The sequence below is a fragment of the Pimephales promelas genome, chromosome 6 (genome assembly GCF_988280905.1).
Source record: "Pimephales promelas chromosome 6, fPimPro1.hap1.1, whole genome shotgun sequence".
Taxonomy (NCBI): Eukaryota; Metazoa; Chordata; class Actinopteri; order Cypriniformes; family Leuciscidae; genus Pimephales; species Pimephales promelas.
The window spans coordinates 8,187,439-8,212,322 of NC_142774.1; the positions used below are offsets into that span (position 1 = coordinate 8,187,439).

A 24,884-nucleotide genomic window follows, 5' to 3' on the forward strand; every position below is an offset into this window, starting at 1 on the left:
TTTTCCTTCAAGGATGGCCTATTGGCCTTAAAGGAGTAGTTCACTTAAAAAAAAAAAAAAAAAAAAAAAAAAAAAACTTTTGCTGATAATTTACTCACCCCCATGTCATCCAAGATGTCCATGTCTTTCTTTCTTCAGTCGAAAAGAAATTGAGGTTTTTGATGAAAACATTCCAGGATTTTTCTCCATATAATGGACTTCAATGGTAACCTTTTGTACAATGGAACACATTTTTTTTTTTTTTTTTTTTTTTTTAAGAGTGTAGTTTTTGTGTGGAATGTACAACATTTGAATGAGAGTTGTCAGATATTTTGAAAGAATCAGGCCAGGATGTTCTTCAAAAATTGATCTTTTGTGTTCCTCAGAAGAAAATCACAAGGTGTTTAGAGTGACATGAGGGTGAGTAAATTATGACAGAGTTGATATTTTTGGAAGAACTATTCCTTTTAAGTCTTAAATAGCAAATATACATTTTCTTGGATTTTTAAAGAGCGTTATATTCCCACGCAGAGGTTGAATAAGAGGGAGAAATCGGTGGGTGAGACATGGGACACAAGCATGTTTTACTCAGCTGAAAAAGGCAACACTCAGGAGAACAAGAGAGGTGGAGGCAAAAATAGAGATGGCAGGAATGGCAAGGCAGAGTTGCTGAAATAAAATTAAGGGTTGGGGGGGAAAGCAAGTTCAAGAAAAGGAATTCAAAGCAAAAAATTAAACTCTATGTAGCTTTTTACAAAAACAACAACAACAACAAACCTAAAAGTGTGTTTTGTTATGATGTTTCTGTATTCACAGGCATATATTTTAATTTTAACATTTAGAGGCATTTTTCAATCTTATAATGTCAGGTTGTATATACGTATACATTGTAGGGCTACCAAATGATTAATCACGATTTATCGCATACAAAATAAAAGTTTGTGTTTACATAATATATGTGGGTGCACTGTGAATAATTATTTTGTATATAAATACACACACATGTATGTATATTTAAGAAAAAAAAAATATATATAAAATAATTATATTTAGTTTATACAGTTTATAGTTATAGTTATATAGTTTATATTTATACAGTATATAGATGAAAATATTTCTTAAATATATACAAGCATCTGTGTGTATTATATATATATATATATATAATTATACACAGTGCACCTACATATATTGTATAAACACTTTTATTTTGGATGCGATTAATCGCGATTAATCATTTGACAGCCCTAATATATATATATATATATATATATATATATATATATATATATTAGGGCTGACAAATTTCTATTCTATTAATTTATACATATAAAAAAACATTTACTGTATACCTTTAAATGCAATGTGATTTTATAAAAGGATTTTTAAATGTTAAAATCAACAGCTTTATATATATTATTGTGGTTGTCGGGTGTTTTTTAGTTATTATGTTTGTACTTCTCCTCATGTGACCTGTATACCTGTATACAAATACATTCTGAACTATTGTAGTGAGAAGCACTTTCGAAAGTGCTTCTCACTACAATAGTTCAGAATGTATTTTGTCAGCAATAGCACCTGTTGTTTTGGTTGCAATGATAAACACATAGAGTATAAACACCTCTCAGGTCCACTGACATGCCATTGCACATCATTACTGGATATTATGCGAAATAAAATCCTTTCATTTGATCGGTTAGAAATGCTTATCATTCAGTAGTCTCGTATCTTTATCAGGGACATGTTCCTACCGTCCGTGCTCACGTCTGTATTGCAAGACTGTAAATATCATTAGCCTTTCCAAACAAATCAGCGTATGCTCTGGATCAGTTGTCACTGTCATGCCCAGGGGTTGCAGGGGGATGTTAGTTTTTCTATTTGTAGAACAAGGCAGAATTTCTCAGCATATGCTCAGCAGATTGTGTTTGTCTTAGCGAGCTATTTCGCTCATCGCTGAGGATCAGGGAAATATAAATAGCCAGGAAAAAGAACAAAAAATCTATGAAAGGCCCTCATGAATATAATTTGCAGAAATCTGTTCAATCATTTGGGTTCGGCTGAGGTCCACAAATTCCAATCTCGGTTCATTTTGCTGGGGAATGTACTCATTTCGGCCAGGTTATGAATGGAGGATGGATATTCACACACACACACAAACGTTGGTGCATCTATTATCATGAGGACTCTCCATAGACATAATGGTTTTTATACTGTACAAACTGTATATTTTATGTATAATTATGACCCCTACACCTAGCCAACCTAGCCATGTGGAAACTTGTTGGAAACCAAACAATGTCCCCACAAGGGTTTTACTTTTACTATACATGTGGGGACATTTGGTCCCCATAAAATAGGGAATACCAGGACCCTTCCCGCATCACACACAAGAAACTAAATGCCATCTGAATTTCATTTTAAAAATGTTGCTTCTATTTGCAGGTCAACTGATTATGGCAGCACTTATGAGAGGCTGAACGATAAAGTGGGAGTCAAGACCGTTTTGAGTTACCTCTATGTCTGCCCCACCAACAAGAGAAAGGTAAGATGCCTTTTATTCTCTCTGAGAGACTCCATGTTCCCCTACTTCAAATAAAGCTAGTTATTTTGAAATATTTCTTTATTTTCTGCTTTCCAAAAGCCTATAAAAAGATAATATACCAACCTAAACAACCTGCAGCAATACTTGGAATAATGAGCCAAAAACAAACCTGAACATATTATATTATATTATATTATATTATATTATATTATATTATATTATATTATATTATATTATATTATATTATATTATATTATATTATATTATATATTATTATAGTTAGGGATGTGCGAAGATTAATTGCGATTATTTGCATCCAAAATAAAAGTTTGTGTTTACATAATATATGTGTGTGTGCTGTGTATAATTATTTTGTATATATATATATATATGAAAATACATAATCTATATTATGTATAAATATAAATATTTTATATATGAATTAAACATTTTCTAAAATATATACATGCATGTGTGTGGGTATTTATATATACAAAACAATTATAAACAGCACACACAAATATATTATGTAAACACAAACTTTTATGTTGGATGCGATTAATCGCAATTAATCTTTGCACAGCCCTAATTATTATATTATATTATATTATATTATATTATATTATATTATATTATATTATATTATATTATATCATATTATATTAAATAAAGGGGAGTTTTTGCTAAATTGACGAAAATTCCATTTAGCGTATTTTCATTTCGCAATTTCAATTTGCGCAAATTGAAGGGTAATGGAAACACGGCTTGTGACTTTGAACGTAGCATGTGTGCCGGACTGGCTGATCTGAGTATTTCAGAAACTTCTGACTTAGGGATTTACACACTCAACCTGGGTGAAAATGCCTTGTTGATGTCAGGGGTTTGAAGAGATTGACCAGACTTGTTTGAGGTGATTTAATTTGAGTGTATTTATGTTTCTAACGGGTCAGGTTCTAACCTTATTGATGAACATGAATTGTAGTTTGTGAGTATAGCTGCAACTTCCTCCATCAACGTCAGATGCCCTCTTAATAATCTTCTGATGCGTGCAGTACAATTAAGTGAAAATCTCTGCGCTGCGTCTAAGTGATAAATCTATTAGACAGTCTATTAGGGAAAGCACTTTTCATCCTGTTTTCATCAAAAACACGGCCCAGAATGTTAAGTGCAATGTGAGTGCAGGCCAGCAGGGAGTCAAATAACCCCTCGTAACCACCGAGTTCTGCAGAAGAGTGTCTCTGAACACGTCCAACCTTGAAGCAGACGGACAACAGCAAAACACACACCAGTGCCACTCTAGCCAGATCACCAAATTTGGACAATATAAGATTGGGAAAATGTTGCCTGGTCTGATGAGTCTTGATTTTCTGCTGCGACATTCAGATGGTCACGTCAGAATTTGGCTTAAACAACATGAAAGCATGGATCCATCCTGCCTTGTACCATTTGTAATGGTGTGAGGATATTCTACCCTATCTCACGACCAATTCGTACAAATTTGTGCTAGTGATTAAAAAGTGGCTAATTCGTACTAATTCGTACAACCTCACTCGTACGAATTCATGCGATTTGTCTAAACCCACATGATGGTTAGGTTTAGGGGCGGGGTCAGGGGTAGGTCATTCGTACGAATTCATACGAATTGGCCAATTCGTAAAATATGTACGATTTAGCAAAATCGTACTCATTTGTTCGAGTGAGGTTGTATGAATTGTTACGAATTAGCCACCTCGTAAAATTCATACGAATTCCCGTGAGATCGGGTTGGGATATATTCTTGGCACACTTTGTGTCCCTTGGTACCAGTTGAGCATAGTTTAAACGCCACAGTCTATCTGAGTATTGAGCTGCCCATGTCCATTCCTTCATTATTATCACAGTGACTACGTACTCCATCTGTTTGCATCTGTAGATATTTTTAATTTAGATTTCTAAATTTCAGGAGGAAAGACTCTTGATGTATGCAAGTCATTAACTTTAAAAATACGAATTTTAGGCCATAAAAAACGTCTGGATTTTCCACACAAATTCAAACATTACATTCAGCCACGTCTTAAATTTATATTTTTTTAATTCAATTTCGAGTCAAATATCGTCGATATCAATATCGAGTTTGATAAATGTTCGATAATGTTTATGTGCCAAAAGCGGAACGAAACTCATTTGAACCGTTTTAAAATAACCGTTTTCTATTTCAGCAACCATTACCCCAGTCTTCAGAGTCACATTTTCCATACAAGTCCGGATACAAGTCCGAGTCCGGATTTTCCATACAAGTTCAAAAATTACGTTCAGCCACGTCTTAAATTGATATTTTTTTTAATTCAATTTCGAGTCAAATATCGTCGAAATCAATATCGAGTTTGATAAATGTTCGATAATGTTCATGTGCCAAAAGCGGAACGAAACTCATTTGAACCGTTTTAAAATAACCGTTTTCTATTTCAGCAACCATTACCCCAGTCTTCAGAGTCACATTTTCCATACAAGTCCGGATACAAGTCCGAGTCCGGATTTTCCATACAAGTTCAAAATTTACGTTCAGCTACGTCTCAAATTGATATTCTTTTAATTCAATTACGAGTCAAATATCGTCGAAATCAATATCGAGTTTGATAAATGTTCGATAATGTTTATGTGCCAAAAGCGGAACGAAACTCATTTGAACCGTTTTAAAATAACCGTTTTCTATTTCAGCAACCATTCAACCCCAGTCTTCAGAGTCACATTTTCCATACAAGTCCGGATACAAGTCCGAGTCCGGATTTTCCATACAAGTTCAAAAATTACGTTCAGCCACGTCTTAAATTTATATTTTTTAAATTAAATTTCGAGTCAAATATCGTCGAAATCAATATCGAGTTTGATAAATGTTCGATAATGTTTATGTGCCAAAAGCGGAACGAAACTCATTTGAACCGTTTTAAAATAACCGTTTTCTATTTCAGCAACCATTACCCCAGTCTTCAGAGTCACATTTTCCATACAAGTCCGGATACAAGTCCGAGTCCGGATTTTCCATACAAGTTCAAAAATTACGTTCAGCCACGTCTTAAATTGATATATTTTTTTTAATTCAACTTCGAGTCAAATATCGTCGAAATCAATATCGAGTTTGCTAAATGTCCGATAATGTTTATGTGCCAAAAAGCGGAACGAAACTCATTTGAACCGTTTTAAAATAACCGTTTTCTATTTCAGCAACCATTACCCCAGTCTTCAGAGTCACATTTTCCATACAAGTCCGGATACAAGTCCGAGTCCGGATTTTCCATACAAGTTCAAAAATTACGTTCAGCCACGTCTTAAATTGATATTTTTTAAATTAAATTTCGAGTCAAATATCGTCGAAATCAATATCGAGTTTGATAAATGTTCGATAATGTTTATGTGCCAAAAGCGGAACGAAACTCATTTGAACCGTTTTAAAATAACCGTTTTCTATTTCAGCAACCATTACCCCAGTCTTCAGAGTCACATTTTCTATACAAGTCCGGATACAAGTCTGAGTCCGGATTTTCCATACAAGTTCAAAAATTACGTTCAGCCACGTGTTAGATTGATATTTTTTTAAATTCAATTTCGAGTCAAATATCGTCGAAATCAATATCGAGTTTGCTAAATGTCCGATAATGTTTATGTGCCAAAAGCGGAACGAAACTCATTTGAACCGTTTTAAAATAACCGTTTTCTATTTCAGCAACCATTCAACCCCAGTTTTCAGAGTCACATTTTCCATACAAGTCCGGATACAAGTCCGAGTCCGGATTTTCCATACAAGTTCAAAAATTACGTTCAGCCACGTCTTAAATTTATATTTTTTTTTTAATTCAACTTCGAGTCAAATATCGTCGAAATCAATATCGAGTTTGCTAAATGTCCGATAATGTTTATGTGCCAAAAGCGGAACGAAACTCATTTGAACCGTTTTAAAATAACCGTTTTCTATTTCAGCAACCATTCAACCCCAGTCTTCAGAGTCACATTTTCCATACAAGTCCGGATACAAGTCCGAGTCCGGATTTTCCATACAAGTTCAAAAATTACGTTCAGCCACGTCTTAAATTTATATTTTTTTTTTAATTCAACTTCGAGTCAAATATCGTCGAAATCAATATCGAGTTTGCTAAATGTCCGATAATGTTTATGTGCCAAAAGCGGAACGAAACTCATTTGAACCGTTTTAAAATAACCGTTTTCTATTTCAGCAACCATTACCCCAGTCTTCAGAGTCACATTTTCCATACAAGTCCGGATACAAGTCCGAGTCCGGATTTTCCATACAAGTTCAAAAATTACGTTCAGCCACGTCTTAAATTGATATATTTTTTTTAATTCAACTTCGAGTCAAATATCGTCGAAATCAATATCGAGTTTGCTAAATGTCCGATAATGTTTATGTGCCAAAAAGCGGAACGAAACTCATTTGAACCGTTTTAAAATAACCGTTTTCTATTTCAGCAACCATTACCCCAGTCTTCAGAGTCACATTTTCCATACAAGTCCGGATACAAGTCCGAGTCCGGATTTTCCATACAAGTTCAAAAATTACGTTCAGCCACGTCTTAAATTGATATTTTTTAAATTAAATTTCGAGTCAAATATCGTCGAAATCAATATCGAGTTTGATAAATGTTCGATAATGTTTATGTGCCAAAAGCGGAACGAAACTCATTTGAGCCGTTTTAAAATAACCGTTTTCTATTTCAGCAACCATTACCCCAGTCTTCAGAGTCACATTTTCCATACAAGTCCGGATACAAGTCTGAGTCCGGATTTTCCATACAAGTTCAAAAATTACGTTCAGCCACGTCTTAGATTGATATTTTTTTAAATTCAATTTCGAGTCAAATATCGTCGAAATCAATATCGAGTTTGATAAATGTCCGATAATGTTTATGTGCCAAAAGCGGAACGAAACTCATTTGAACCGTTTTAAAATAACCGTTTTCTATTTCAGCAACCATTCAACCCCAGTTTTCAGAGTCACATTTTCCATACAAGTCCGGATACAAGTCCGAGTCCAGATTTTCCATACAAGTTCAAAAATTACGTTCAGCCACGTCTTAAATTGATATTTTTTAAATTAAATTTCGAGTCAAATATCGTCGAAATCAATATCGAGTTTGATAAATGTTCGATAATGTTTATGTGCCAAAAGCGGAACGAAACTCATTTGAGCCGTTTTAAAATAACCGTTTTCTATTTCAGCAACCATTACCCCAGTCTTCAGAGTCACATTTTCCATACAAGTCCGGATACAAGTCTGAGTCCGGATTTTCCATACAAGTTCAAAAATTACGTTCAGCCACGTCTTAGATTGATATTTTTTTAAATTCAATTTCGAGTCAAATATCGTCGAAATCAATATCGAGTTTGATAAATGTCCGATAATGTTTATGTGCCAAAAGCGGAACGAAACTCATTTGAACCGTTTTAAAATAACCGTTTTCTATTTCAGCAACCATTCAACCCCAGTTTTCAGAGTCACATTTTCCATACAAGTCCGGATACAAGTCCGAGTCCGGATTTTCCATACAAGTTCAAAAATTACGTTCAGCCACGTCTTAAATTTATATATTTTTTTTAATTCAACTTCGAGTCAAATATCGTCGAAATCAATATCGAGTTTGCTAAATGTCCGATAATGTTTATGTGCCAAAAGCGGAACGAAACTCATTTGAACCGTTTTAAAATAACCGTTTTCTATTTCAGCAACCATTACCCCAGTCTTCAGAGTCACATTTTCCATACAAGTCCGGATACAAGTCCGAGTCCGGATTTTCCATACAAGTTCAAAAATTACGTTCAGCCACGTCTTAAATTTATATATTTTTTTTAATTCAACTTCGAGTCAAATATCGTCGAAATCAATATCGAGTTTGCTAAATGTCCGATAATGTTTATGTGCCAAAAGCGGAACGAAACTCATTTGAACCGTTTTAAAATAACCGTTTTCTATTTCAGCAACCATTACCCCAGTCTTCAGAGTCACATTTTCCATACAAGTCCGGATACAAGTCTGAGTCCGGATTTTCCATACAAGTTAAAAAATTACGTTCAGCCACGTCTTAGATTGATATTTTTTTAAATTCAATTTCGAGTCAAATATCGTCGAAATCAATATCGAGTTTGATAAATGTCCGATAATGTTTATGTGCCAAAAGCGGAACGAAACTCATTTGAACCGTTTTAAAATAACCGTTTTCTATTTCAGCAACCATTCAACCCCAGTTTTCAGAGTCACATTTTCCATACAAGTCCGGATACAAGTCCGAGTCCAGATTTTCCATACAAGTTCAAAAATTACGTTCAGCCACGTCTTAAATTGATATTTTTTAAATTAAATTTCGAGTCAAATATCGTCGAAATCAATATCGAGTTTGATAAATGTTCGATAATGTTTATGTGCCAAAAGCGGAACGAAACTCATTTGAGCCGTTTTAAAATAACCGTTTTCTATTTCAGCAACCATTACCCCAGTCTTCAGAGTCACATTTTCCATACAAGTCCGGATACAAGTCTGAGTCCGGATTTTCCATACAAGTTCAAAAATTACGTTCAGCCACGTCTTAGATTGATATTTTTTTAAATTCAATTTCGAGTCAAATATCGTCGAAATCAATATCGAGTTTGATAAATGTCCGATAATGTTTATGTGCCAAAAGCGGAACGAAACTCATTTGAACCGTTTTAAAATAACCGTTTTCTATTTCAGCAACCATTCAACCCCAGTTTTCAGAGTCACATTTTCCATACAAGTCCGGATACAAGTCCGAGTCCGGATTTTCCATACAAGTTCAAAAATTACGTTCAGCCACGTCTTAAATTTATATATTTTTTTTAATTCAACTTCGAGTCAAATATCGTCGAAATCAATATCGAGTTTGCTAAATGTCCGATAATGTTTATGTGCCAAAAGCGGAACGAAACTCATTTGAACCGTTTTAAAATAACCGTTTTCTATTTCAGCAACCATTACCCCAGTCTTCAGAGTCACATTTTCCATACAAGTCCGGATACAAGTCCGAGTCCGGATTTTCCATACAAGTTCAAAAATTACGTTCAGCCACGTCTTAAATTGATATTTTTTTTAATTCAATTTCGAGTCAAATATCGTCGAAATCAATATCGAGTTTGATAAATGTTCGATAATGTTTATGTGCCAAAAAGCGGAACGAAACTCATTTGAACCGTTTTAAAATAACCGTTTTCTATTTCAGCAACCATTACCCCAGTCTTCAGAGTCACATTTTCCATACAAGTCCGGATACAAGTCCGAGTCCGGATTTTCCATACAAGTTCAAAAATTACGTTCAGCCACGTCTTAAATTGATATATTTTTTTTTTTATTCAACTTCGAGTCAAATATCGTCGAAATCAATATCGAGTTTGATAAATGTTCGATAATGTTCATGTGCCAAAAGCGGAACGAAACTCATTTGAACCGTTTTAAAATAACCGTTTTCTATTTCAGCAACCATTACCCCAGTCTTCAGAGTCACATTTTCCATACAAGTCCGGATACAAGTCCGAGTCCGGATTTTCCATACAAGTTCAAAAATTACGTTCAGCCACGTCTTAAATTGATATTTTTTTTAAATTCAATTTTGAGTCAAATATCGTCGAAATCAATATCGAGTTTGATAAATGTTCGATAATGTTTATGTGCCAAAAGCGGAACGAAACTCATTTGAACTCGTTTCAGCAACCATTACCCCAGTCTTCAGAGTCACATGAAAAGTCAGTACTAATTTCTAATTTCTAATTCTAATTTGGGGCTCAATAAACCTTTCTTCTTAGTTGAAAATGGTTAATGAAGTACGGAAAGTGTTTTTTTTTTTTTTTCAGCAAAATGATGTGATTTTTTTGTTGTTGTAGCCTTGCTTATTAAAAGTATCAGTATCTTGAAAGAGCCCATAAACATCCAAAAATAAACCACAGCATCATACAGTACTAGTCCTTCAAGCATATCTTAAACTTTGGTCCCTATCTGCCCTCAGACTGTTCATTGGTCCCATTAGTACAATTTCCCATCAGAACAGATGGATGGTCTCCTTGGAACAGCTCTAGATTTTAGTTTATTTCTGCTTTTGTGAACTGTATCTGCTCATTGGACACGCACAGCGCACGATATGCATCATCTGAAGGTATCGTTGTTGTTTAGTGGCTCTATGCACAAACTGGATTAATGCGTCTGCTTATTTCCCTGACTATGTGGGCAAACACAGTCCCTATCTAGAGAATAGGATTGACTCTGGCAGATCCCATGGCTATTTTCAAATAGGGCTAAGTTTAGGCCTATAACCTTTAACAGAACACTTTTCCATTTGAGAGATGGGCATGACATTTCCGCAGCTCTTAAATGGGAACTTGCCAAGAATCCAAAGTGCTTTGTGTGCGGCTCTTTTAGCACCCGATGGGGACGAGATTACATGCTGATGCGAAGATCGCCGACAAATGAGCCCGTTTATATTTCCACCACTCTATTTGTTATAAAACCCAGTTGATCGGCCATGACATGATTAATTTGAGACTTTGTGTCCTTTCCTGCTGTTTACACTACCTTACCGGTGCTGACACCAATCTTGTATAGCGGCGAGAGGCTTGGTGTGGGCCATTAACTGTGCGCTGCATGTAGATTAGTTTGCAGGATAGTATAGCCGTTTGGGTGTCGGCAGATAACAGAGAGCCCTCAACACTATTGATTGTACTTTTCAACTCTCCTCATTCCTTTGTTCAGCTCAGAAACATTTGTTCACAGTTGTCATGTTCTAGTGACTTGAAGACTTAATTATCTGCTAATGCTCCACCAGTATGTGTTTGACCTCAGATTTGCGGTTTCCCGCTGCACAGCCCAGTTGTGACTCTCAGATCCCGTCTACACCTGGTATTAACATGGACAGTACTAAATAAAAGTGTAAATTGGATCCGTTCTGATGTCAATCTTTTAGCATGAACATAGACTAAAAACTGTGAATGGAAAAGTCAGAAGACTGCAGATCTACAGTACATTATCTGAGTGTTACCTCTATATGTGCATATAATCTATAGAATATTCTGCCTCACATACTAAAAAAAGTAGCACATTTGTGCAAATTTTGAACTTTCATTACAGCATATCCAGTATCCATTTATTACATCAGTAAAGGGTGAAGATCTCCACCCATTAATTTAATCTCCAGGGGAAAATGGGAATTGCTAGTGCAAGCATGTTATGCTTAGCTCTATGAGAACGCTGTCAAGTAAAATAGTCCCGTACATCTGACTAAATACATTCTTGAAATAAAGGCATATGGTTCCATGAAAAACATTTTAACATCCATGGAACCTTTCCAGAATGTTCTTAAAAGCAGTGCCTTTTCAACATTTTTGTTTCCAAGGTCCCTGATTGTCCATAACACTATTCGTCTTTTCCAGTTGTCAATAATTTAGAAGGATGGGTTTTTTTTTTATGTTATTTTGCCTAATGATACAATAAATATTTTTTGGTATTTTAATAGTTTATTCATTTCCGTGAGATTTGCAGGTCTAGAATCACTTTTAATTTTCCCTTATTATATATATCCATGTTTTCCAAGACTGGGAATCTTGTTGGAAAAAAAAGTTGAGGGGTTTATTATAATGAGAAGTATTGATTTTTAATTGTCTTTTCATGCTTGTTTTGTCTTATTTTTAACCCTTTTAACCTTTTAGTCATCTTGAGGCACCTTTGTAAATATATATATATATATATATATATATATATATATATTAGGGCTGTCAGTTAAACGCGTTATTAACGGCGTTAATGCAAATCCATTTTAACATCGGCAATTTTTTTTTATCGCGCGATTAACGGTCCTTTTGTCCTAGCAAACTTTGTATTTTTTTTTTTTTTTTTGGGTAGATTTTGCAACGGGACGCGGCAAATGCGTGGCGCTGCGCTATGAAACCCATTAATTTCAATGGCTTGCACCACACACGGAGGACGTTACGTAGCTTCATCAAACAAAGCGCAAGCAGATCTAGCTAGACCGGAAACAAAACAAAAGGCAGCGTGCCTGTTGTTTTGTTTCCGGTCTAGCTAGATCCGCCTGCATACGGTGACATAAAAGTTCGTGAAATTCAATGTAGTATGCACTCCAGGCGTCTAGGTGGCAATGTGAAACACTGCCACACAACAACAACACCAAGTCAGACTTTTGCGTTTTTACCCTTTACACGGGAACGCGGCGGTGGAGCGTTTTTAAGATTTCCACTCTGGAGGGTGGTTTCACTTTTTTGCGTTTTTAAGCCCCCAAAACGCAAGCGCCGTGTAAAGGAAAGGGACATCCGATAAAATATTTTTACGTTTTCTCCCGCAATCGTTCTCGTGTAAACAGGGCCTTATTGATGGACAGTGTTACATTGTGTGAAAGATTATTTGCTCCAAGTGAGAATGTTTTAGTGTGAAATTGAACACAGTATATGACAATATTGTTTTCAATAAAAAAACATTTGCACAAAGCAAGCCGATCCACTTTTCCATGTTGATAAGAACATTAAAATGAGAAAAAACAATGTGAGAAAAAGAAATCAAGAGACATTTAGAATAGATGTGCGATTAATCACGAGTTAACTACTACATTAATGCGATTAATCGCGATTAAATATTTGAATCGTTTGACGATTACATATATATATATATATATATATATATATATACATAATTAAATATAAAATTGCAAAGCACACACGAAAAAAAACACAAGATATCATTCGTAATTTTAACCAATCAGAAAATCGATTGAGATTCAGGAACCTCTCTGATTGGTGGAGCATTGGGTCCCGGCGGGTCATAATACACACAATTCTATCGTTATATTTAGCATTACAACATAACAACATGGTACGGCCAGAAACATAAATCAATGCCTGCTTCAGATGATGTGACTGAAAGTTGTTCTTCTTGAGCTCTAAGTTAACTAGACATAATGCGGAAGTCTTTTCCCTTTGATAACAAATGCTGCTACTCAATGCAATTTTACGAAAAAAATAATTAGACCTTAAAATCTCTGAATTGTATCTGACAAGCCCAAAGACACCAGAAGACACAAGGGGCCCTTTTCCATCTTCTTATAATGATAATGAACAGTAAAAATCGGGGGCCCAGGCCAACAAAATCCTGGCTGCGTTTCGGCTGGCTGTTTATTGCCGCTTAATGAAAAACAATTTATCTAAATCACCGCCCCGGAGGATTCGTAGTTAAAGCATGTGGAGAGAGAGGTGGGATTTTTGTCAGTGACAAATGCACCACTGTTTTTCCAATTCAAATCCAGTTGAGGGGAGAAAACCACAGTTTAGATTTAGGGTGTTATGGAGGCGAGAGAAAGAGTGAGACGATAGAGGTAGGAAGGTCTCGAGCTTATGTTCCAGTTTGCTTGGGAAATATTAACACATCTAGATGTCAACTATAAGTGTGCACGCTTAAATTAATGTGCGGTGAAATGCTTTAGAGCCTGTTAGTTTCCACTTAAACTTGTATAACTTTGAATATACATTAAACGTGCCATTTTTTTTTTCCAAGCAGTAAAAATCCGTAATGAAAATGTCTGCAACCATTTTTAGCACTGAGGCTATTCTCGTATGACAGTGAACACAGCGCCTGGCATTCAGGTGCGAGCCCATTTAATGTGCAGACAGGTGAACTTACCCTTTAATTATCAAAGAGTTCAGATGCAGCTGCCCAGTCAAGCATCCTTTTTTCATAAAAAGAGAAACAATTTGCGTAATGCAGCATATTCAGTACAAGAAGAGTTTTAATTCAATGGTTTGCCCATCCACAGAGTTGCCTTACAGACAGAAACAATTTTGGAAGAGCTTGAAAATGAAGTCAAGGTCAGTTCTAAAGTGGAACGAGTTTTCTCAGTGTGTCACTGTTATTCCATTTAGACTGGAAGTAATGGTCAACCTTGACTTAGTCTGAGCTTTAGGTTTAAAGCCTTATTGGAGGAATAGTTCACCTAAAAGTTGAAATTGAGTAAAATGGTCATACCGTGGGGATTTATACACATCATTCTCCTTTTAGTTGTCCCTTGTCGGTTCACTCTGACAGACTAATTGGGAGATACAGAATTACAACTGATATTTACTGAACAAAATTATAAACGCAACACTTTTGTTTTTGCCCCCATTTTTCACGAGCTGAACTCAAAGACTTTTTTCTATGTACACAAAAGGCCTATTTCTCTCAAATATTGTTCACAAATCTGCCTAAATCAGTGTTGGCAGAGAACGTCTAATTGAAGAGAATTGGCACTGGCTGGTTACTTCCGGTTTCTGGACTGGCTGCAGTAACACGTCTCTGTCCATGCGGGGGCGCTCGCGGTCGAGTGGAGAATGAATGGGAGTCAATGGGGTTTCACCCCCAGAAATCCACTTTTCTCAGGATGTAATTTTTTGTCAAGTAATTTTAAAGTTGCATTCAAAGGGGAGGGCTAAGATAATACACTCAGCTGAAAATTGCATTTTTAAGTTTACTTATCCGTTCTAAAAATCCGTTCAAAACTGTGATGACGTCACACAATAGCAGAATGCTAGCGTGTTCCGGCCAACAACGGCCTAACTTGTAAGAAATCAAAAGGACATAAGTACTCGTTCATTCGACTTTTGGCCTATAATCTATATTGAACTTGCGGAATCAACAATAAAATCTATGTTGATTTAACGACAAGCTGGAGAAAGAGACACATTTAGCCGTTTAGCCCCATAGACTCCCATTCATTCTGCACTCGCCCGCGATCACCTCCAGTGGAATTCTAATGGAACTGCAACCAAGATGACACACAATGGGGATAATAGGAAGTGCCAAGGCTCTCCGTTAGATGGTGTTAGTGAGCACTTCTCCTTTGCCGAGATAATCCACCCACCTCACAGGTGTGGCGTATCAAGATGCTGATTAGACAGCATGATTGTTGCACAGGTGTGCCTTAGGCTGTCCACAATATAAGGCCACTCTAAAAATGGGGGCAACAAAAAAGTGGTTCATAATTTTGTTCAGTGTATTTGCGTTTAATGTCATTAGTCTGCTATACTGTTGGAAAGATCTTACTGATTTACATTGCAACTTTTTGGCTAAGAGTTGGTTCAGACTATTATTTTAATATATTGAGCTTTACAGGGTTAACCACTGTGCTTTTCTGTTTTCTTTTTCTTAGATAATGGTGCTGACGGACCCGGAGTTTGAAAGCAGTGTTCTCATCAGCTCAGATGAGGGTGCCAGTTATCAGAAATACCGCTTGAGCTTTTTCGTTTTAAGTCTGCTTTTCCATCACACACAAGAGGACTGGGCATTAGCCTACAGCCATGACCAGAAGGTAAGCAATGCTGATTCTGAGCAAAATAATGAGCCTCCAGTGGTAAAAAAACACAGTTGATACCTGATCTTATTGAAAATTACTCATCAGTTCTTGTTACTCCAAAAATAAAGGTTCCAAAATGGTGTTTTCGCAGCATTGAATAGCAATTGTCTCATTGAGTAGCAATTGTTCAGTGTACAATAAGAAACTGAGCAGTGAAGGGTATTTTCTGCTTGTTTAGGCTGCATAAAGAACTAGGCAATCGTGGCGATTTCTGTTCCCAAACGGTGGTCCTCCATCTTACGGTGAGAGAGGTTCAAAGACGGCCTTTGTCACATCTTGCGACCAAGAATTGCTTGTTAGACTTTTGACTTTTAAAGGTGTCCTTTTATTTGGTCCTGATTCATATTCGTAGTCGGCCCTTAAAGAAACCCCGTGTGAACAGAATTGACATCCAGCAAAGTGAAATTAGCTAAAGCTTGTAAATATATCAAACATTTCTTTGTATTAGTCCTTTGATGCATAGAAGGATCATTTGTATGGATTTGTTGTGTTTTATAGCATCTGAATGTTGATTACATTTATACTGTTCAAAAGTTTGGTGTCAGTAATATATGTATTTATTCAGCAAGGACACATTAAATGAATTAAAAGTGACAGTAAAGACATTTATAATGTTACATCAGATTTATATTCCAAATAATTGCTGTTCTTTTAAACAACTAACAAAAAAAGTATCATGGTTTGCGAAAATATATTGATGAGCACAACTGTTTTCAACATTGATAATAATGTTTCTTGAGGAGCAAATCAGCATATTAAAATGATTTCTGAAGGATCATGTGACACTAAAGACACTGTTGAAAATTAACAAAAAAAAAAAAAAGTGGAAGTAGTTTACATGTTCCAAGTGTGATTTGTAAGCATGGATGCAAAAAGACTGATTATGTCAATGTAGAATCCTTTTCACTTCTGTCTCTAAACTTTTAGTGATAAAACATGGACTATCTCAGCCACACTGCAATGTGCTTGGAGACAGTCATGCTTACTCGCCAAAAAAAGTGACACGCATTAATGCTGTGGCGACATGGCACTAAAGTGTCTTATTTTCTGAATGGACAAGGGTGGCTGACACTGTGTCTAGTCTCATCAGGAACAGAGCAGAACTGTGGAATAGGTCAACACCTGAAACATTGTCTTATAGAGAGGTGTCAGGCTGGTCAGCTCCACTCCTTGATGATTCATTAAAAACAGATGGTGGTTTAGGCTCAGCTTTCTGCCTTTCCTTTAAAGAACTCCAGCTCATGTCCTTTTACAATAAAGGAGCCTCTGGGAATCTGGCAGAAGAAATAGCAATTGATCCCTGCTCACTCGCTAAGCCTGGTTAACTGAGGTTTCATTGACCAGCAAAAGTCCACACAAGCCATTCGATGTCTTTAATGATACTAATAGCTGACTCTAAATGGCTATTTTATGCAACCTTGAGGAAAAAGATTGCCACAGAAACAACCATGGCCGTGATACACCAAACAAGCCTCGCTTTATTTGCTGCAATTGGCTTGCAATGTAAAAAATATTTTCAAGATTTGTTTATTTGTCAAATCAACTTTATAATAATTTATTTAGTTCAGATAACGTATTATTTTGAGTTTCCGATGGTTAAATTAATCTACTTATATTATATCCATTATATTAACTCACTTTTTCCAGTTCAATCAACTTAAAATTTTAAGGCAACCCATGTTACTTACTTTTTTGAGTTAAACCAACAATATTTTTTTACAGTGTAGTAATCACAACATTTTTTCATTTGTCAAATCAACTTAAATAATTTATTTAGTTCAGAAAACATATAATTTTGAGTTTCTGATGGTTAAATTAATCTCCTTCATTGTATTAACTCACTTTTTCCAGTTCAATGAACTTAAAATTTTAAGGCAACCAGGTTACTTAATTTTTTAAGTTAAGCCATCATTTTTTTTTTTAATTCTGGGTATGCACAATCAATAGTAGTTGTTGCAAATTAAGCAAAAATGTTGGTTACAGCAAGGCATTTACATATTTAAGGAAGTGAATGGGGCCAATTTTTGAAGGTTTTAAAACAAAAAAAAATTGAAGCTTATAATCTGTCAAAATTCATAACATTAATTATATTGTTAAATCAATTATTTTATGTCGCTGGCAAATAATCATATTTACAGTCATTTTTGGGTTTGTAGCATTGCATTTTCATGGAAATGTTTCTAAAATTTTTAAATCAAAACAAGTGATTTTAAAATCATTGTACCATGTTGTTTGCATCTCGTGGAATGTTATTGAAACAGTAAGTATTTTAATGAGTCATAAGTCGGGTCAGAGGTCACCCTTCCGCTTGAACTCGACTCTCCTGTGAACATGTATACAGCCATTGCCAGTGATTATAGTTTATTAAGTTTTAAATATGGATATTTTTCTTACAAAAATCCATCGCTTCGCTTCAGATTGCATTTATTAATCCATTGGAATCGTATTGATTACTTTTATGATGGATGGATGTGCTTTTTAGGGCAAAGACCCATTATATTATTTAATACAACTCATACCCCTAGAATAGCTTGAGGGTGAGTAAATTATGGGATACATTTTATTTTTGGGTGAACTATTCCTTTAAGAAATTAACCCTCGTGCGACCTCATGGCCATTTTTGTCATCAGTTTGCCTGTGTTATTTCCAGCTGCATACATTTTGGCACAGGTGTGTATTTTTATTGGAATTTTTCTATTTCACACCCATTTACTTCAATAAATCTATTTTGCACTAGGTACACAAAATAGTTCCTCTCAGGACCTTAAAGGAACACTCCGACTTTTTGGGACTTTAGCCTATTCACCTTACCCCCCAGAGTTAGATAAGTCCATACATACCTTTTTCATCTCCGTGCGTGCTATAAGTCTGTTTGACGCACCCACCGCTAGCCTAGCTTAGCACAAAGACTGGATGTGACTGGTTGCAGCTTTCATACTGATCCAAATGAGTGGCAAAATAACGCAAACGTTTTCCTATTTACATGTTGTGATTTGTATAGTCACATAATGTACAAATAACAAAGTCAAATGAGACACAGACATCTTTTAACCGTATAAAACCTGGGAACTATTCTCTGAAGGCGAAGCACTGCTACTTTGACGGCGTAATAACCGCATCACCGGAGACACGCCGTGGTGAGGAGCGGAGAGTTCGCTCGGTGTTTGGGTAATAGAGTCAGCAATTTATAAATAGTAAAAGCGTAGTTTAGAGTCATGGGTTTTCGCTCTATTGTAAATAGCTGCGACTGTAAACAGGGGAGGTAACTATGTTTCACAGAATTCCAACTAAAAACGCTGACTGGATGAAGAAATGGCTAACTTACTCTGGATATTTATCCAAACACACCTAAGATTATCAAGGGACATTACGTTTGCTCGGTACATTTCAATGAGGACGACTATTTTGAAAAAATGGAATTTGCCACACGCATCATAATGTGCTGAAGGATACGGCCATCCCATCGATAGCACGCAGACAGGACAAGTGGATCACCTGCGTCTGAGGTAAGTGTTCCGTTATGTTTTTAGATGACCTACTGTAACAGTGCCATTAGCCAGATCTAATGTAACGTTAGTGACACTATTATATGATTAGGGTATGAATATGTTTTTATCTTGATGCGGTGCGGACGCGCTTGGGGAAAAAAAAAACGAGCGCGTTTACCGCGTTGAACTTGCACCCTGCGCGCGGCGCGCCTAGTAGCCTAAATTTGAAATAACCATGGAAATAACGAACTTGAGCGTGCAAAGGGGTACGATAGGCTGTGAGTTCATTGTGCAAAAACAATTTGTGCTATTACTTTCCCCTTATTCTATCCTATAGTAATGCAATACTGTATATTATATAGGCAAATGTATTTACTGTTGAATACATTTGGTTCAGCTAATAAATTGCATTTAAAATATATTGATTCCTGTAATAATAATTATTTATTCATGTGATATTTATAAATCTGGGTGCGTTTTTGGTTGGAAATCAATGAAACATGGTACTGTATTACCTGGTCTCCCCTGTTTATTGTCACAGCTCATACAATAAAGCAAACACCCATGATAACCCTTGCTTTTCTATCTAACGTTAGTAATTGCTGACTCTTTATTCCAACGCTGAGCGAAGCGAACTCTCTGCTCCTCGTCACGGTGCGTCTCAGGTGATTGTTATCACTCTGCCCAAGTAGCAGTGCTTCCCCTTCAGAAAATATAGTATTTATACGGTCAAAAGATGTCTGTGTCTCATATGGCCATGATATTTGCACACTCTGTGACTATACAAACCACAACATGTAAATAGGAAAACGTTTGCGTTATTTTGTCACTCATTTGGATTAGTATGAAAGCTGCAACCAGTCACATCCAGTCTTTGTGCTAAGCTAGGCTAGCGGTGGGTGCGTCAAACAGACTTATAGCACGCACGGAGATGAAAAAGGTATGTATGGACTTATCTAACTCTGGGGGGTAAGGTGAATAGGCTAAAGTCCCAAAAAGTCGGAGTGTTCCTTTAAGGACAAAAATGTCTCCATTGAAACCTTTGCAATTTTTTAATCTCAGGGCCATTTAACTATAAACTTATGCAGTCTTTGTCTTTTGTCTTTCATTCTTTTGGCAAGGCTTCAAAATTATAATTTCTTTGCTATTGTTTTAGACCAGACGGTGCCATTTTTTCAGGGTTGACCTACAGTATAAAGAAAATACTTGCTTTTTCCTGGTGTCTGCTTCTGCATATTATGTCAATTGGATAAATTATGCAACAATAATTCTGTGTATGAAAAAAACAAATGTGTGTGCTTGTAATATTTGAGATGTCCACCAGTGAACCACAAACTTCACCAGTGGAGTTTTGCTGGCATCTAACTGGGAAAACGGTACTGCGCCCAAACAAAATCTTTCTAAAAGCTAAAACCTCAAATATAAACTTTTTGATATTTATGCCTTTGATTTTCTAGCAGTATATTTTTACTTTTGTTTTATTTCAACAATAATCTGCTAGGGCCTTCTTAAAATGAGACCAAACTTAAGCCTCTGCTCCCAAACTTCAAATTTGTATGACAGTTTTTTTTTTTTTTTTTTTTTTTTGACACAGACATTTTTATCCACTGTGGACCTACGGTATGTGCAACTTTTTTTTAAAGCTATTAAAAAGCCTTCCGAGAGGTTTCTGGCCTTGATATGCTGTAAGCAAAAGGTTAAATGAATTTCAAACATGTCCAAATAAAATTCTATGAAGAACTCTATGTAGAACTTTGGCCTGAACTGATGAGAATGTTTTGTCAGTCAAATGTCTGAAACCATGAATTCAAGGTTTTACAGGTTTCTCCATTCAAAAATATGTCAGAAATGGCAGATAATCCAGTGTATTGAAGTAGATATTTTACCAATTTGCTTCTGGAGTGCTGTAACTTTCTTAAAAGACTTTTCCTCAAGGACTGTGTACATAGTTTTGGTGCCATCAGCCCTTCAGACAACTTTCGCCAGGTATTACAGACACCCTTTCCTGAAACATATGTTTGGTGTGCAAATCTTCCAGCTTTGGGTGTTTATGGAAGAATTGAGAATAAAATTATGCATGGTAGATCGTTGAGAGATGACAAAACTTTCATTCTCCTTCAGGCACAGCATTGGCTTCTCCTCTGTAATCTTCCATTTTAAAATTGAAGAAAAAATATATCATCAATGTCACTGCTAAAGAATTCAACTGTTGTTTCTCATTTGTTGCAGGAGTTGTCTAAATAAATGACAAATAAATTATACCCACATTCTATCATTCCAGCATTTTGCTCTTGATAACAGACATGTCATTCTTAAAGTTCTGCGTTTTGTCAGCTTTATCATTCCTGCTGAATGAGATGACAGAGAATTCATTTGAGCTCCAGGGACTTTGCACCATTGCAATATTCGTTCAATTGGTTGTTTTTTGTCATGCCATTTATGTCCAATTCTTTTATGTTGTGATTATTGGTTGTTTTATGAACCCATACTGAAGCAATGTACTGACACACTTTGGGTCACAATGTGCAATTCAACTCTGTATTCTTTATTATCACAGGTTTGAATGACTCCAAATATAACATAAGAGTTGTCATATTGCCTACCCCAACTTTGGCCGAATGGTCTGTCAATCATTTTTCTGGTTTACTTTTTTCTTCTTCATCTGGCCAAGCTACATTTTGAAACTAGATAACTTAGTTTGGCACGTGAATGCCGTGAAAAACAAACACAACACATATAAAGTGGGAAAACGCTTTGCGATTGACTGTACAACTAGATTTGACAAAAAAAAAAAAACGGAGGTATAGAGGAGCAAATGGATCGCTGCAATTCACAGAAACAACTGGACTCGAAAGCGAAAGGTGTATTTGCAGTTCATTTTGTGTCAATATGGTGAATATTGGTGTAAAACCATACCCATACAGTATTTTGTATTGTTATATATATATATATATATATATATATATATATATATATATATATATATATATATTAACAACTCATCAATTAAATATTTATCATTGCATATTCTGCATTATTGGAATTTTTTTTAATAAACACCAAAAAAAAAAAAAACACTATAAAGTTTTAGGGCTGGACGATATGATGATGATATATACATATAGCTATATATAACACTGATATAAGTGATCACCCGGATTTAGACCTACCTATATTGTATTTATATAAAGCGTTCAAAGGCATTTTTGCTTTATGTTTAGGTCTATATTGCTTTTATTTCCCCGGTGTCGAAATCAGGCAATCATAAATGTCAGTCAACACGATTCCTGGCTGCATGTCAATATCCATGGATCACTGGATCGTTAGTAAGTTGTAAGGAACACTATATTAAGTCCAACATTTAGTTTAAATTTATAAAATTGTTTGTTTTAGTCGCATTTTCGCAGTTTCCCCTATTAAATCCAGTCACGCAGCAGATCTTTTGCCTCTCAGTCAGGCTGAGGGGGCGGGAAAGTGACGTCAATGCATTCCCTCTATTCTCCAAAAAAAAGTTCAGCAGAGTGACGTTGTGATGTTCCAATATAAGAGTCACTAGAGTGAGGTTTTCTTATGAGAGTGTTTTGCTTTGTTCCATCAAAAAAAAAAAACATTTATCTGTTCAGATGAGTGCATATCATTGTCACATACTTCTGACAATCTGACATATTCACAATCAGATAAACACTCTGTGTTATCACTGTGACTCACTTGAAGCATCTCTTGTGTCTTGTCTCGAGTCGAAAACAAACACCTGTCTGAAAAACTGAGCATATTTCATTGTCATATTTTTCTTTTTTTTTTATACAGAACTTGACATTTTACATAATTCCCTTCATAATGTTCCTTCGAAAGAGATAATAAAGAATAAACAATGCGCTAAAGAAGACTAAAAACACCCAATCCAAGCATGATAAAGAGATAAACAGAAGACATATTAGGCCATATTTATATAACGGAAACAGCAATAGCGAGCGTTTTGTGCATTTGAGAATTTTTAGGAATGGATTATTACTTACTGTACACCGCACTACTTATACTATATACAGTATATATATATATATATATATATATATATATATATATATATATATATATATATATATATATATGTATGTGAAAGTGTGCATTTTTCGTTTCAATTTCCTATCTGAAAATGAATGTACCTTATCCATTTTGTGAGGTCTAAGTATTATCAAAAAATAAATTATTATAGAAATTGGAATTTATTTTTTTTCACGATTGAGAGCTATTGTTCCCGAAAAAACAGCATCATGCCAAAGTAGTGATATTCAGAAGTAAAAAAGGTATTATTTCAAATGTGATATTGCTTGCATTCAACAGTTTAATAAACAAAATGCTAATTTTGAGAAACCTGTATTTTAGACACATTTTCCAGTTACTTTGTCTGCTTTTTACTCCGTCAACGATAAAAAAGCATAGTTCTAAACAGAGACTAGCTGTTCATTTCTGAATTTCTGAGTGTTTTTGAACAAATCAATTGAAGTGAATAATTCATTGACTCAACGATAAAGAGTCACTCGTGTCATTCCATAGGTGATTCATTTCTGAGTGAATCAGCGTTTTTAAGCCAATCGACTGAGCTAATAATTCATTGTCCGAAATTTAATTTAAAATTTAACGACTCGCTCATATAGATATTGCCTCCTACTGGCATAATAGTTGCTGAAAAATCCCCACCAGACTCACTGAAATATGTAAACAATTACAATACAATACTAATTTACAGACGTCACCATCGTCAAAACGATCCCCGTTCACACGGATCCACAAAAATGGCTGAAAACACTGTATTCTGCTACCAGGCCAGTAGATGGCGATGCCACTTTGTAAAGAAACACTTTGCGCTTATTGACTGGACACGTAATATTACATCACTGTTTTTACAAATTCACGTTTACTCTGAGACGATAATGGTATCATTTTTTAAAAATTAAGGGTTGTGTTTTCCCGTCCCCCAGAACGCTGTTATTTTGTAATCGTGAATGACCAAAACACATGAAGTTTTACGATTATAGTTGAAAATGGGATCGTGTAGACTGCAACAGTTATGCGAGGGGCATAACTGACTTCAAAATGTTATAAACACTCTTGAAGAAAAAAAATGAGATGACTAATTTTAAAGACTAGTCTAGCAGTTTATTGTAAATTATAAATAAAACACATACCTTGTATTCGAATGAGTTTAGGTAATATTTCAATTATAAATAATCATTCTGAGATTATTGGCCAGTACAATGTGAAAATATACGTAGTATGCCATTCCAAATATATACCCTATGTGCTATTTTTTGTAAGCATGCTCTGGCAATATATTTATGCATGTGTAACCTTTTTGCTCTCGTTTTTGTGGGAATACAAAACACATTGGCCGTATTCAAACCCCAGTCACACTGTCAGCACTGTAGTTCTCCTGCTCTCTGACCTCTCTCCTGGGGTGGCTACCACACGGGACAGCTCATAAATGCCTGTGGA

General features: G+C 35.5%; 1 protein-coding gene across 1 annotated transcript in view; it reads left to right on the forward strand.

Annotated features, from left to right (window-relative positions):
- Nucleotides 1–24,884, forward strand: part of sorcs3a (sortilin related VPS10 domain containing receptor 3a) — a 228,898-nt gene that overhangs the window by 105,506 nt on the left and 98,508 nt on the right. Inside the window, exons 3-4 of the mRNA XM_039681809.2 lie at nucleotides 2,422–2,521; nucleotides 15,700–15,858. Coding sequence (XP_039537743.2) covers nucleotides 2,422–2,521; nucleotides 15,700–15,858 — 259 coding nt within the window. The remainder of the gene's footprint in view (nucleotides 1–2,421; nucleotides 2,522–15,699; nucleotides 15,859–24,884) is intronic.